This window comes from Vombatus ursinus, unplaced genomic scaffold (genome assembly GCF_900497805.2).
Source record: "Vombatus ursinus unplaced genomic scaffold, bare-nosed wombat genome assembly UNPS02014778.1, whole genome shotgun sequence".
Lineage (NCBI taxonomy): Eukaryota > Metazoa > Chordata > Mammalia > Diprotodontia > Vombatidae > Vombatus > Vombatus ursinus.
This window is the reverse complement of record NW_020954556.1, coordinates 12,918,385-12,930,728: the sequence shown is the minus strand read 5'-3', so window position 1 is coordinate 12,930,728 and position 12,344 is coordinate 12,918,385. Positions and strand designations below refer to the sequence as shown.

At 39.2% G+C, this 12,344-nt stretch overlaps 1 protein-coding gene across 1 annotated transcript in view; it reads left to right on the top strand.

Annotated features, from left to right (window-relative positions):
* The window catches only part of UNC5D (unc-5 netrin receptor D), a 349,386-nt gene that overhangs the window by 226,572 nt on the left and 110,470 nt on the right, over nt 1-12,344 (top strand). The window contains exon 7 of the mRNA XM_027865284.1: nt 11,258-11,290. Coding sequence (XP_027721085.1) covers nt 11,258-11,290 — 33 coding nt within the window. The remainder of the gene's footprint in view (nt 1-11,257; nt 11,291-12,344) is intronic.

The following is a 12,344-nucleotide window of genomic DNA, read 5'->3' as shown; positions in this document are numbered from 1 at the left end:
CTCACTTCCTCCTGCTGTCTCACCTTGGTATTGCTATAATGGGGAGGAAGTAAGCAGTTGATAAAATCATAGAAAATAAGGGGCAAATAATGTATAATGAGGTGTTAATATTTTAAACTGTATAAAATGTATCTATACCCTGTTATCCTTTTATGAAGTATGAAAAAGTTTCCTGATGGAATTATAAGAACAACTAATTATTAGATAGCAAAAGATAAACCATACTGCTCCTGATCTTTATAAAGCTAAGCGTTCTAGCCCTGGTGAGAGTCAAAACATAGTCATAGCAAGAAGTAGTTTGGTGGAATATGGCCCTTGAATCCTTACCAGTGGGCAGAAGATGGGTCCATGGGTAGTGGCTTTCTTTCTTCTCTCTCTTTCATTGGCCATCATGGTATTTTGCAGGGGAATTACTTGCCCTGTAGGAGAAAGTGCCTACAGAGAGAGGGAGAGGGAGGGAAAGAAGGAGAGAGGAAGAGAAGAGAAGAGGAGAGGAGAGGAGGGGAGGGGAGGGGAGAGGAAAAGAGAGGAGAAGGGAGGAGAGGAGAGGAGAGGAGAGGAGGGGAGGGGAGGGGGAAGGCAGTAAGGCATAGCTTCAAGGATTACAACCTTTGGCAGCAAAGAAGAGAGCTGCCAATGGATTAAAGAGACAACTAGCCTTGATAGTTAGGAGTTGAGCTGTGGAGAAGAGCAGACCAAAGACCCCAGTGGAGCAACCCATTCAGCAAAGACACTGTAGCCACAGGGGATTAGTATGAGGATACCAGGAGAAGACCAAGAGCCCTGAAGTTGCCTGGGCCTCACATATGTTCCCTATATGTGTGCCTCACTACTAGTATACTCTGTTATTTATCCCCAGTCTTCTCATAGACAGTGTGTGTTCTAGTGGGAGAGTGTACCTTCTGGTATATGTGGGTGTGTGGGAGGGAATGTTTTGAAGATACTGCTCTTCCTATTTCTATCTGAGTATATTTAGTCTTTGTTTTATTCCAGTTGTGTCTACTGACCAACTGTTAAAGTTAAGCTCACTAGAGGGGACTTGTGAGATATAATTTTAATAATATAGGCCTGAAGAGTACCTTTATAGCCAAAGAAGTAACTGCTCCCTTGGGACTCAACCTCCAGACTAGGAATACTGAGTTGATGTAGTACACCCAAAGGAGTGCTACATTGGTATTAAAACGATGGGCCTCTATTTCAGGGAAAGCTCAGGGAAAGTTTCAATGGTAAATGAGCTCCTCCTCCTATTTCATTCTAGGTCTAATTCCTTGTCCATTTGCAGTATTTTCCCAGGTTATAGATAATGTTGAATGAACTTTATAGACTGCCCATCTAATTGCATATCATGGTCTGGACAACGAGAATTCTTTATCCACTTTGATTTTCCTGTGTGAACAGTTTATTTTGAGTGATTACTAATCTTACTCAATCATCTCAGCAATGTTCTAGGATTTAATTCAACAAACATCATATCATTTGTAAAAGGAGCAACTGGAAGATATTGATGTCTATAGTGAATCCCTCTTACCCTTGGAGTCTTCATCGGAATCTCTCCATGACAGGGGTGTGGGAAGACCATTGCATCTCCCTGTTTTATTCTTTGTCTTATGATGATCAGAGGTTTATTTCTGTTGTTAAGTTTTTCAAATAATCTTACTTAATTTTGATTTCTGCATGGGAGACATCAAACTTTTTAAATAGTCATGAAATTATAATTACAGTGGGATCCTGTGTCCTTTACATTTGTCAGTCAATTCTATGAAGGTCAAGACATTGACTATAGCTTGAAATGCCCCTATGGAAGCCTTCATCGTGGATTCGATCAATAAGTGTGAAGATAATGCTGATTTAAAAATTATATAGATGAGAAAGAAGACATAAAGGTTGGTAGATAGTAATTTTCACTAAGTAGCCTTTTTCTGGCTTCAATGACGTCTGCACTTTTTTTTTCTTATGACTTTGGTATCTTCCTCTGCTTCAGACACCTTGTTCATTGATCCCTCAATACCTGTGCATTTATGTCAATTTTAGTAAACATCACTACTGTGTAAATTCAGTCCAATCGAGTGTTCTCTTTAGTGTTACTTCTACCTTCCCTAGAAGCACATCTGGAACTGTAATATTATATTCCAAGTATGATGTCTCCATTGTCCTTCATGATGAAAAGTGTGTTTTTTTTTTAATAAACCTATTTAGAGATCTTTTCTATCATTTGTCTGTTTTTCTCTTTCCATCCCTCAGGTATCTTCTGGATGACTTTACATACTTCTCTCACCAAACTTTCCTTTGATTTGTTTTAACTTCTACTGCTTTCTGTTAAACAATCAATCAGTAAACATGTATTACTTAACTACCTACTATGTACCAAGCACTGTGCTAAGTAGTGGGGATACAAAAAAGGAGGCAAAAGATAGTCCCTACCTTCAAGGAATTTACATTCTAATGGAGAAACATTTTTTCTCTTTCATAAGAGAACACCATATTCTATCATTCTTCTCTAAATGATTTTACACATAATAATGCCTATATAATATAGTAAGCAGGGCTGTTCAGTCACTCCTACTTCTCCTCAATCAACTCATTGCCTAGATATGTTTTCAGGTATAAATATTCACCCTCCCGTACATTGAGAAATCTCAACAAAAGCATCTATAAGTAATTGCCTATTATTTTAGAAATGAGCCCCCAATCAGACAGTGTTCTTAAAAGAAATTCGAGTTTTAAATCAGTCTCTCTCTACTAAATTGTTATTTTTTTCACTCTTTCCAGATAGGATTCCCCTCAGTCATCTTCTTTCAACTGCACCCCCAAAAAGTATACCCCAAATAGAAAAAAAAACTATGATTAACAAGTATATAAGTAGATATAAAGATACAGTAAGCATTTCACACAAGGAAAGAAAGATATATCAACCTTTAAGAAACAGACTTTCCCTACATCTAAAAGAAAAGTTTCTAGGCTCCTATAATGGAGACAAGGAGAGAAAGAAAATGCAGAGCTACTTCCTTGGTATCCAAGGGAGTAGGATGGGTTAGTGTCCATCCAGACATGCCTTGTGCTCAACTGGTTCCCATAGTCTCATTTCTAGAATACTGCTGCCTGGTGGCCACCCAAGTCAACAGTCTGAATTTGCATAGGTTCAAGAATGAGACTCACATCAAAAGCAAATCATCTCCTTCCTGTTAAAATATAGTCTACTCCATCTTTAGGATGTTGTATTTTCCATGTCTAGTGCCTTCTGGAATTAAACTCTCACTCCCACCATCCCTATTGCTGCTGCTACTGCTACTGTAACTACATTTAAGACTCTTTCTATGAATATGACTACAATAAATGTCTATTCCTTTGTGTAGTTATTAGAAAAGTAAACCTGCAAGAAAATTCCCTATACCCCCTGTCAAGCATATGTTTAATCTGCAAGTCATTAATTGCTCATCCCAGAATTCAGGACCTGTGCTTGACTTCTGAATATGCCAAGTTGTTGTTGTTTAGTCATTTTAGTAGTATCTGACTCTTTGTGACCCCATTTGGGGTTTTCTCGGCAAAGATTCTAGAGTAGTTTACCATTCCTTCTTTACCTCATTTTATGGAAGAGGAAAGTGAGGGAAATGTATACGGGCCACACGCCGACCTTCTGCCAGTCGTGTGCCAGTACCTACTTCTCTTAAAAGAAGTACACTACCAGAGTCTTACCCACACCTGGGTCTTCGGTTCTGAGCCGGATCACCACACAGAGACGAGCCATCGGGAGGCACCAACACCAGAGCTTTATTCAGAGGCCAACACAGCAAACCATCATAGCAAGCCTAAACAGCAAGGCCAGAGCAACAGGGCAGGAGCCAGGGGAGAGTGCACGCGTGTTCTGACCACGCTTGTTCCTAAGTACCCTACTTAGCCCCTCCTCCCCAGCCCGCTACTAGCCAATGATTGTAGGGTCAGATACCGGAAGGGGCTGTCTGAGTTTAGCACACCAAGGGGGAGGGAGTGACGTAGGAGGCCAGGATTGGATACAGGAAGGAGGCATCTGGGATTGACGCATAGACAAGAGTACGTGACCTAGGAAGTCAGACTCAGGAGGGGACTGGGTCAGTGCTGCACAAAGGGACCCAGGAAGTCAGGAAGGTCACAAGAGGCATCTGGGCATGACGTTGCATATAGGGAGGGGGCTAAGCAGAGGGAACTCAGTCCTCTGCCATCCCACTCCCACTCCCACGTGGCACCGCCCCTTGCCTCAGGAGCTCAAGCTCGGCTACTTCCTTGCACCCAGCTTATCTCATAGCACTGCCCAATTGCCTCAGGGCTTCTCCGATCCAGCCCATCCCAGTACACACGACTCTGCCTACCACAGCCCCTGCCTCGACTTCCAAAATACCCAGATCCTACCCTACCCTTGCCACAGCGCTCAACCTGGTAGCTGCCAACATCAGACAGTCCCTCACAGAAATGGGCTTAAGTGACTTGCCCAGGGTCACACAGGTAGTAGGTGTCTGACATTAAATTTGAACTCAAGAAGAATCTTCCTGACTTCAGGCCTGGTACTGTATCCACTGTGCCATCTAGCTGCCCCAAAATGCCAAGTACAGCCCCTTAATTCTAATCTTGCCACGACCCTTGTCAGATGGCAATGTTATGGTGGGAATGATTCTCTCCATTCCCAACCCCTCACAGACATATTTGTGCCTGTTTCCATCTCTATCCTTCTCTGTCTCTCCTTCTGTCTTTCTCTCTGTTTCTGCCATTTTCTCTGTCTCTCCTTCTGTTTCTCTCTTTGTCCCCATCTCTGTCCTTCTCTGCCTCTGTCTTACCTTCTGTCTGTCTCTGTCCTTGTCTCTTTCTCTCTCTGTCTCTGGCTCTGGTTCTCTAAGGGAGTGTTCACATTCTTTGTTTTTAAAAGCAGGCTTATATTGCTATAACACTAGTGCCAATAGCAAAGGAGAGGTTGTTAACTTTAGCCCCAGCTCTGAACAGGTATTTAGCAAATCTCTTCATGCTACTCTGCCAACACATCACATTTCATGCCCCAGCCTTTCTAGGTCTCAGTCTGCCACACATGCTGTGCTCATGTCAAATGCTTTCTAATATAGTAAAATAAACAACAACAACAGCAACAACAAAAGACCTTTAGGAAAGCTAAAGTGAGACAATCAGAGTAATTTCATGGCACTCTACTTGAAATCAGAAGACCTGAATTTAAGTACCTGGTCTTACACTTATTGCCTTGGGCAAGTCATTTGCAAGTCACTTAAATACTGTAAGACTCAATTTTCACATCTGTAAAGTGGAGAGAATAGCATTTCCATCACTTACCACAGATTTGTTATGCATGAAACATTGTATAAACTGTAAAATGCTCTAGAAATGTGAGTGAACAACTGTATCACTTTCTAGTGGATTGAAATGCAAACATCAGGAAGTAATAGTGCAGGCTGCATGAGGATGAGTTTCTGCAATGATGAGAATGAAAGTATGCTTTTCTTTAAAATCTGCTGTATTAAAAATTTGACCTCAAATAAATTAGATGGCAGTTATTCATTTTATCAAATAATATTTCATTTTGCAACAGTAAAAATATATAAAAAGGTCTACCATGATTTTATTGAAAAGGTTAACTCCTCTGCCTGTATTTAAAATCTAGTTCATGTGTATTAGGAGAGGCAGCATAGTGCAGTAGCTAGAGGGCTTCCCTCAGAGTCAGAAGACCTGGGTTCAAGTCCCCACCTCGGTGTCATCCTGGTGCTATGACCCTGGGTAAGTCATTTAATTTCTCAATGTCCCAAGCCATTCTTGAAGACTCTAAATTGTAGAGAAGGTGCAGATCTTCACTGGAGACCTCCTTATACCAATGAAATCACAGATGCAGTTAGAAAATATTCTATGTATAAATTTTGTTGAAGGAAATGTGAGGATGATAGCATATTTTCTGTGAGTTTGGAGGTTTGTTGGGTATTGGAATGAATTAGTCTTTTTCTTTCTGGGTGATGGGGATGAGCTGATATTTTGTCTATTATCTAGTTCTTCTCCCTTAGAGGCAGAATGATGAAAGGTACCTGGTTAGCTAGGGATTAAGTAAGAGTGTAAATAGAACATTAAAACTCCACTAGCAATCAGAAAGGTTGCCAATTTGCTGAGAGTGAATCTAGGATTGTAGAATAAATAATTAAGCTGAATCCAGAGTATACCCAGGTGGGTCAATCACAGGCTGAAGTAGGGTTGGATAGAGAAAATTCCATCCTCGTGTTCAGACCAGAATGGGAAGAAGTATACTGGCAGAAATATTCAAAAGGCCTAGGGAATCAAGGAGCTGAGACATCATTGTGGAATTTTAAGCTTAGTAACTTTGGTTACCATCCAGTCTACACTAGTCAATTTTATTTAATATGAACGTTTTATTTTCCTTTAGCCTCTTTTCTGATATATTTGAATATTATTCATTTGCCTTATGAAAAAGAAGTCTATTCTTGTAACATGGAATGTGAGGCGGCAAGGGACAAGAAGGGAAAGCAGAAACAGGCATTAGAATTGGGTACCAAGATATCTATCTATCTATATGTGTATATGTATATGTATATATATAATATACATATATATGTGTGTGTGTGTGTACGTGTATATATATACATGTGTGTGTGAGTGTGTGTGTGTGTGTGTGTGTGTGTGCGTGAGTGTGGTCATCTCAGCCAAAGGAGGAGGTGGGGGTGGGGAGAAAATGAGCAGTTAGTCTCTGAAAATAGAAATCCAAGAAGGAAAAGGGACCAAGAAGGTCAGAATCGTCAGGTTGGGGTTTAGAGATAACTAAAAGTTAGACTGCAGTAAGAAGAAAACCCCTTAAGGAGAAGAATAGATTTAAGACAACTCCTGGCCCTTGACCTAAATTGTCTTTATTTGTTAATGGTTCCACCATCATCCTAGTAGGTTCCCAGGCTTATAGTCTTGAAGTAAACTCTTCTCTTTTCCTCCCCCCATACATCCAACCACCTGCCAAGTCCCACTAATTCTGCTTTCATAATATCTCTCATATTTGGCCTCTGATTTCTATTCTCCCTGTAACCACTCTAGTTCAAGCCCTCGAATATTCTAAGAGCCAATTGTCTTCTTGTATCTGGTTTGCATATGTTTTGCATTGCTGCCTGCAAAATCTTAATTCACTGCTAGCTTATCTTCTGGTCTGTTGATTATTTCCTATTTATTCTGTATTTAACTTGTTTGTATGTTGCTGTCCCCATTAGATTATAGGCTTCTTGAGGGTAAGAACTACCTTTTATTTTTCTTTATCTCCCCAGTACTTAACTCATTGCCTGGCACATAGAAAGTACTTAATAAACATTGACTGATTGACTGTCCTAAAAAAAAAAAAATCCAGTGGCTCACTATTGCCAATTCAACTGACCCTGAACTACTAATTGGAAGCTGTTATTCAGTGTCCTCCAAAATCTACTTTCAAATTCCCTATCTAACCTTGTCTCACGCTATTTCCCTTTGCATGGTTGATTTTTCAGCCATTGGATCTCTTTCTGGTCCTGGCTTCCTACCCTCTTTCATCTGCATGCCTTTGCTCATACCATTCCCCATGGCTAGAAGAGATTACCCTCCTTGTCCTCAACTTCATCTATTCAATTTCCTCCCTTCTCTTAAGGCTCAGTTCAGATGTCACTTCTTCTGTGAAGTCTCCCCTGACCAATCCTGGATGAAAGTGATTTCACTGACCTCTAAGTTCTCATAGCATTTTGTCTAAACCTCTCCTTTGCCCTATCATATTTTATGTTTTAAATCTTGGTTTGTGTATATGCCATCTCTCTGCCTCTGTCACTTTTTTGTATCTCTTTGTCTCTATCTTTCTTTGTGTCAGTCTCTGTCAGAGGACAAGCTCATCTGAGGGCAAAAATATACATCATTTTTCATTTTTTTTATCTCCAGTGTTTCGTGCATTGATTTGCATGTGATAGATTCTTCTTATTTTTCTAATGAACTTAAAGTGTTTTAAATTACATTTTATTTTTTTAATAATCAAAAACCCTTCTTCCCTCTCTTCAACCCACAATTGAGAACAAAAGTAAAACAAAACCACTATTACAGACATGTATAGGCAAGCAAAACAAATTTCCACATTAACCATGTCAAAAAGAAAAAAAAAGATATTTGTGGAATGGTGAAGACTAGAACTGCTCAGTTCTTGGAGGGAGTTGTCTCCCAGGAAGCTTCTGTGGCTTAGGGAATCAGACTTTACCTAAGCCTATTGTTTAAAAGAGAGTGTTTGGGGAAAAAATAACAGGCAACAACCAAAAAAATCCTTGGTCCTTATTTATCACAAATGTAAGTTATTCTTATATACATAGGAATGTATAAAAGGACTTCCAACAAAAGAATTATTAAGGGTGGAAATGGATTATCAAATAGGATCTCCTTCCCTGGAGGTCTTAAAAGAGAAACGTTTATATCTCTCTAGGAGCAGTCATTCAGTCAAACAAAATTTATGAAACTCCTACATGTGTCCAGGGCCATGCTTGGCTCTTTATAAAACTTAATCCAAAATGACAGGGTCTTGTCCCATGAGCCTTATCTTCAGGCAAAAGGAGGGAGGTAGCTACCTAAGGTGACCTTTCAAGGTCCCTGTACTATTGTGGAGCTCTTTGAAGTTAGGAGTAAACTCCACCTTGATAGTCTAACATCACAGGGTCTAAGGGGAAATAAATCACTGGGAAAAAAAAAAGAGAGAGAGAGAGACAGCAAGGTAAATAGCAAGAGCACTGGATTTGGAGTCAGAAAACCAGGATTGAAATACTGAATTTATCATTCACCCTTGGTGTGACCTTGGATGAGTCATCTGTCTCAGTTTGGTTTTTTTTCCCCCCTATATATTAAAAATTTGGGACAGATGATCTCCAAGTTCCCTTGCAGATAAGGGTATGCTAGTAAATACTTAACAGCTGGCTTTCCAGGAAAAAAAAAAGTATGTATGGCACACTTTTAGGTTTAAGCAGCATTATTAGCATTTTCTCCATCACTTTCTTAGTCTAGAAAATCAATAAAACAATAAACCAAACTCTGACTTACAGCTTTTTCAGATTTCTGAAGTGTAAATAAATGTTCACACTAAAAATTTGACAATTGATTCTCAGATCTGATTATACTGGCTCTAAATATAGACTGTGAGATAAACACACTACAAACTAGACTAGGTACATTCATAGGTTATCAGAGATAAAACCTTCCACAATATTCAGGTATCCTTTCTGCAACTTCTCAGACATGTATTACTCTGCTCTCTTTTTCAAATATTCTCAATTATGATGAACTCATTATCTCACATCACAGCTTATTGAATTTGTTGAATAATTCTAAATTGCTAGGAAGTTTTTTTTTTCTTCTTCTTTATATTGAGCAGAAATTTTCCTCCCTGTAACTTCCACCCACTGGTTCTAATCTCCTTTGGGCTTTATAAGTCTGGAGGCATAAAATAATAGCAAATAAGAGAATTTGGTAGTGGAAAGGGTGACCTGGGATGTGGAGTCTTCCAGAGAAAGCCAGAGTTGCATGTGTCAGAAAATAGAAAGTGTGATAAAGGAATCTAGGATGGAAGGACAATGATTGACAAAGAAGTAGGGGTTCCATAGGGCACAATGGGACAAGGAGGAAAGGGATTATGAAGAGATAGTCCTGAATTAGGTAGGAATGAGATCATAGGGAGAAATAATTTTTCTGATAAGGCAAAGCAACTAGGCAAAAATTCAAAGGACAGCAAGTCATTATTCTCATTAATGTTTCTTTAAAAAAAAAACTGAATGAAGTTTCCCCGTTTAACATTAATCTATTGAGGTAGTCAATTATATTAAATTGTAAGCTCACTACAGATAGGAGCTGTATCTTTCTCCTGCTCCCTCTTCTCCCAGTGCTTTGTTTATGGTAGGATAGGGATCAAACTATAATTTCATTGGTATAGAGAATTCCTAGGAGGAGGAAACTCATTATACCACATAAGGTGATCACCTAGTCCTAGAATACCAGAAGGTTAAGTCACACTTCCACAGTCACACAGCCAATAGGAGTCAGGGTACAGAATTCAACATAGGTCTTTGTGATTCTAAGGCTGTTTATCTATCCATTATGCTATACCACACTGCTTCTTTTGGCTATGGGAGGTGTTTAATTAATGTTTATTAAATTGTATGGGATTGAACTAGTCCTTTCATGCTTTTAAGAGCTTTAAAATGATTTAAGGGTGGGATAAAGAGTTTGAGAACTGAATTTAGCCTGTGTTCTAGCTAGCATGTCACCAAGTACCAAATGATAGCTGTTGTTGTTGTTCAGTCGTTTTAGTCATGTCTGACTCTTTGTGACCTTACTTGGGATTTTCTTAGCAAAGATACTGGAGTATTTTGCCATTTCTTTCTCCAATTCATTTGGCAGATGTGGAAACTGAGGCAAACAGAGTTAAGGGACTTGCCCAGTGTCACACAGCTAGTAAGTGTCTGAGGCCAGATTTGAACTCAGTTAGATGTGTCTTCCTAACTTCAGGCCCAGCACTCTGTGCACTGTGGTGCCACTTAGCTGCCCTTTCAAATAGAAGTACCTTTGTTTTAACCTAACTCCTGGATTAAGCATCATGTCCAGAAGTGTTCATAAAATGGTACCATTTCCTACTGAGAGAGACAGTATAGATATTGACAAGTAATGGATATTGGGAATATGAAATAGGAGGAATTTCTTTAAAAACTAAATAAAAACAAAATCAAAATTCAAATATATGCACACCTGTTTGCTCCAACAATTTATATGTGTGCATGATTTTGAAGTACTTTTTTTTCCTCTTAGTGATTATTACAGACCACTGCAGGATTCCTTTAAATATTTATTCATTGCTCCTTACTTACATCATCATATAGAGTGAAATGATATCCTTTACCTGAGCAGATAGCTATCTCACTGAATATAAAAATCAGCAAGCCCACTGCTAGTAGCAGACTGGTAAACATTCAAAAATATAACAGAGAAACCCCAGTATTCCTTGGGGTGAAGTTGGGGTTGGGAAATGGGAGTGGAGCAAGCAAATGAATTGCCCAGGAAGAAATTCTGGAGGTGGAAAACATGAAAAAAAAATTTAAGATAAGAAAAAGAAAACCATGAACAACATAATTCACATTTTCTGCAAATAAGGAGAAAATGTTTCATTTATAGAGTTAGACAGAAGTGATATAGGAAATATATCTGCTCCATGTAAATTTATTAAGTGCAACTTTCTTTCTCTCTCTCTTTCCTTTAGATAAAAAACCTCTTCATGAAATAAAACCCCAAAGTAAGTTGTTTTTCTTCTTGTGAATATAATTTATTCTCATATTTGCTGCCTCACTGTTGTTATTTGTTTAGGAGCTGAGCAAAATTGAAGGTTGTATGAAAGGCATAGGGCCCTATGTGACTTTTTCTTGCATATTGGTGGTTTTAAATTGAAAATAAAGACACTCTCCTCTCTCTCACCCCACCCCCAGCCCCAATGATAACAGCAAATCCTTCTCCCTGCTTCTAGCTACTCAAAATCTATTTCTTGTCAGAAGCCACCTGGGATTCTCATTGCTTGTATCTCTGACTTGTAGCTCTAAAATTAACAAATATTTGGTGGTGGATTTTCATAAAAACAGTCTCTTACAACTGACAGATCACAAGCCTTTCATTCCTTGAGATGAAGTGGGAAACAAAGAAAAGCCCCCAAAGCGTGGCTGAAGTCTGTCTTCTCAGTGTATCCACGATAAATGGGTAGAAGGGTCTCCTACTGTATCCAGAGAAAAGACCGTACTCTAACAATCCTAGATATGCTGTGAGGTCCTGAGATCCCAATTCACAGGCTTGCTTCCTCATGGAATTGAGGGGAGGAGTTATGATGGTATCATTGTAACTTAACCTCATGTAGTCATTCACTGGTTTTATAAAAATGTAACAATTACGTAACTAGATTTTGGTCACCTATTCACCTGAAGAAGGGAGCATGAATTCAGAAATCTGACAGGAAAGAGGGGGTTGGACATTCAGCTGGTTTAGGAGCAGGTATCCACTTTTGTTGGCCCAAGAGTATGCCAGTTGTCCTAATGTACTAGAGGCAAGACCCAGGGGACATTCACCAAGAGGCACAAGATTTGAACAGGAAGAAATTCAGTCTTGGAAGAGATAGGAGCATCTAGGAAGAGACTAGGAGCATCATGGAGGATACTGAGGCAAGGAGAAGGGATCACAAAGACCTAATTTTGTGATACCAAACCATATGATCCTCAAAGGGTAAAATGAGATGAACCAGGGTGTCTTGATCCTAAATTTAAAGCAATAAGTGAAGGAAATGATTTCATCATAAAATAAGCTAC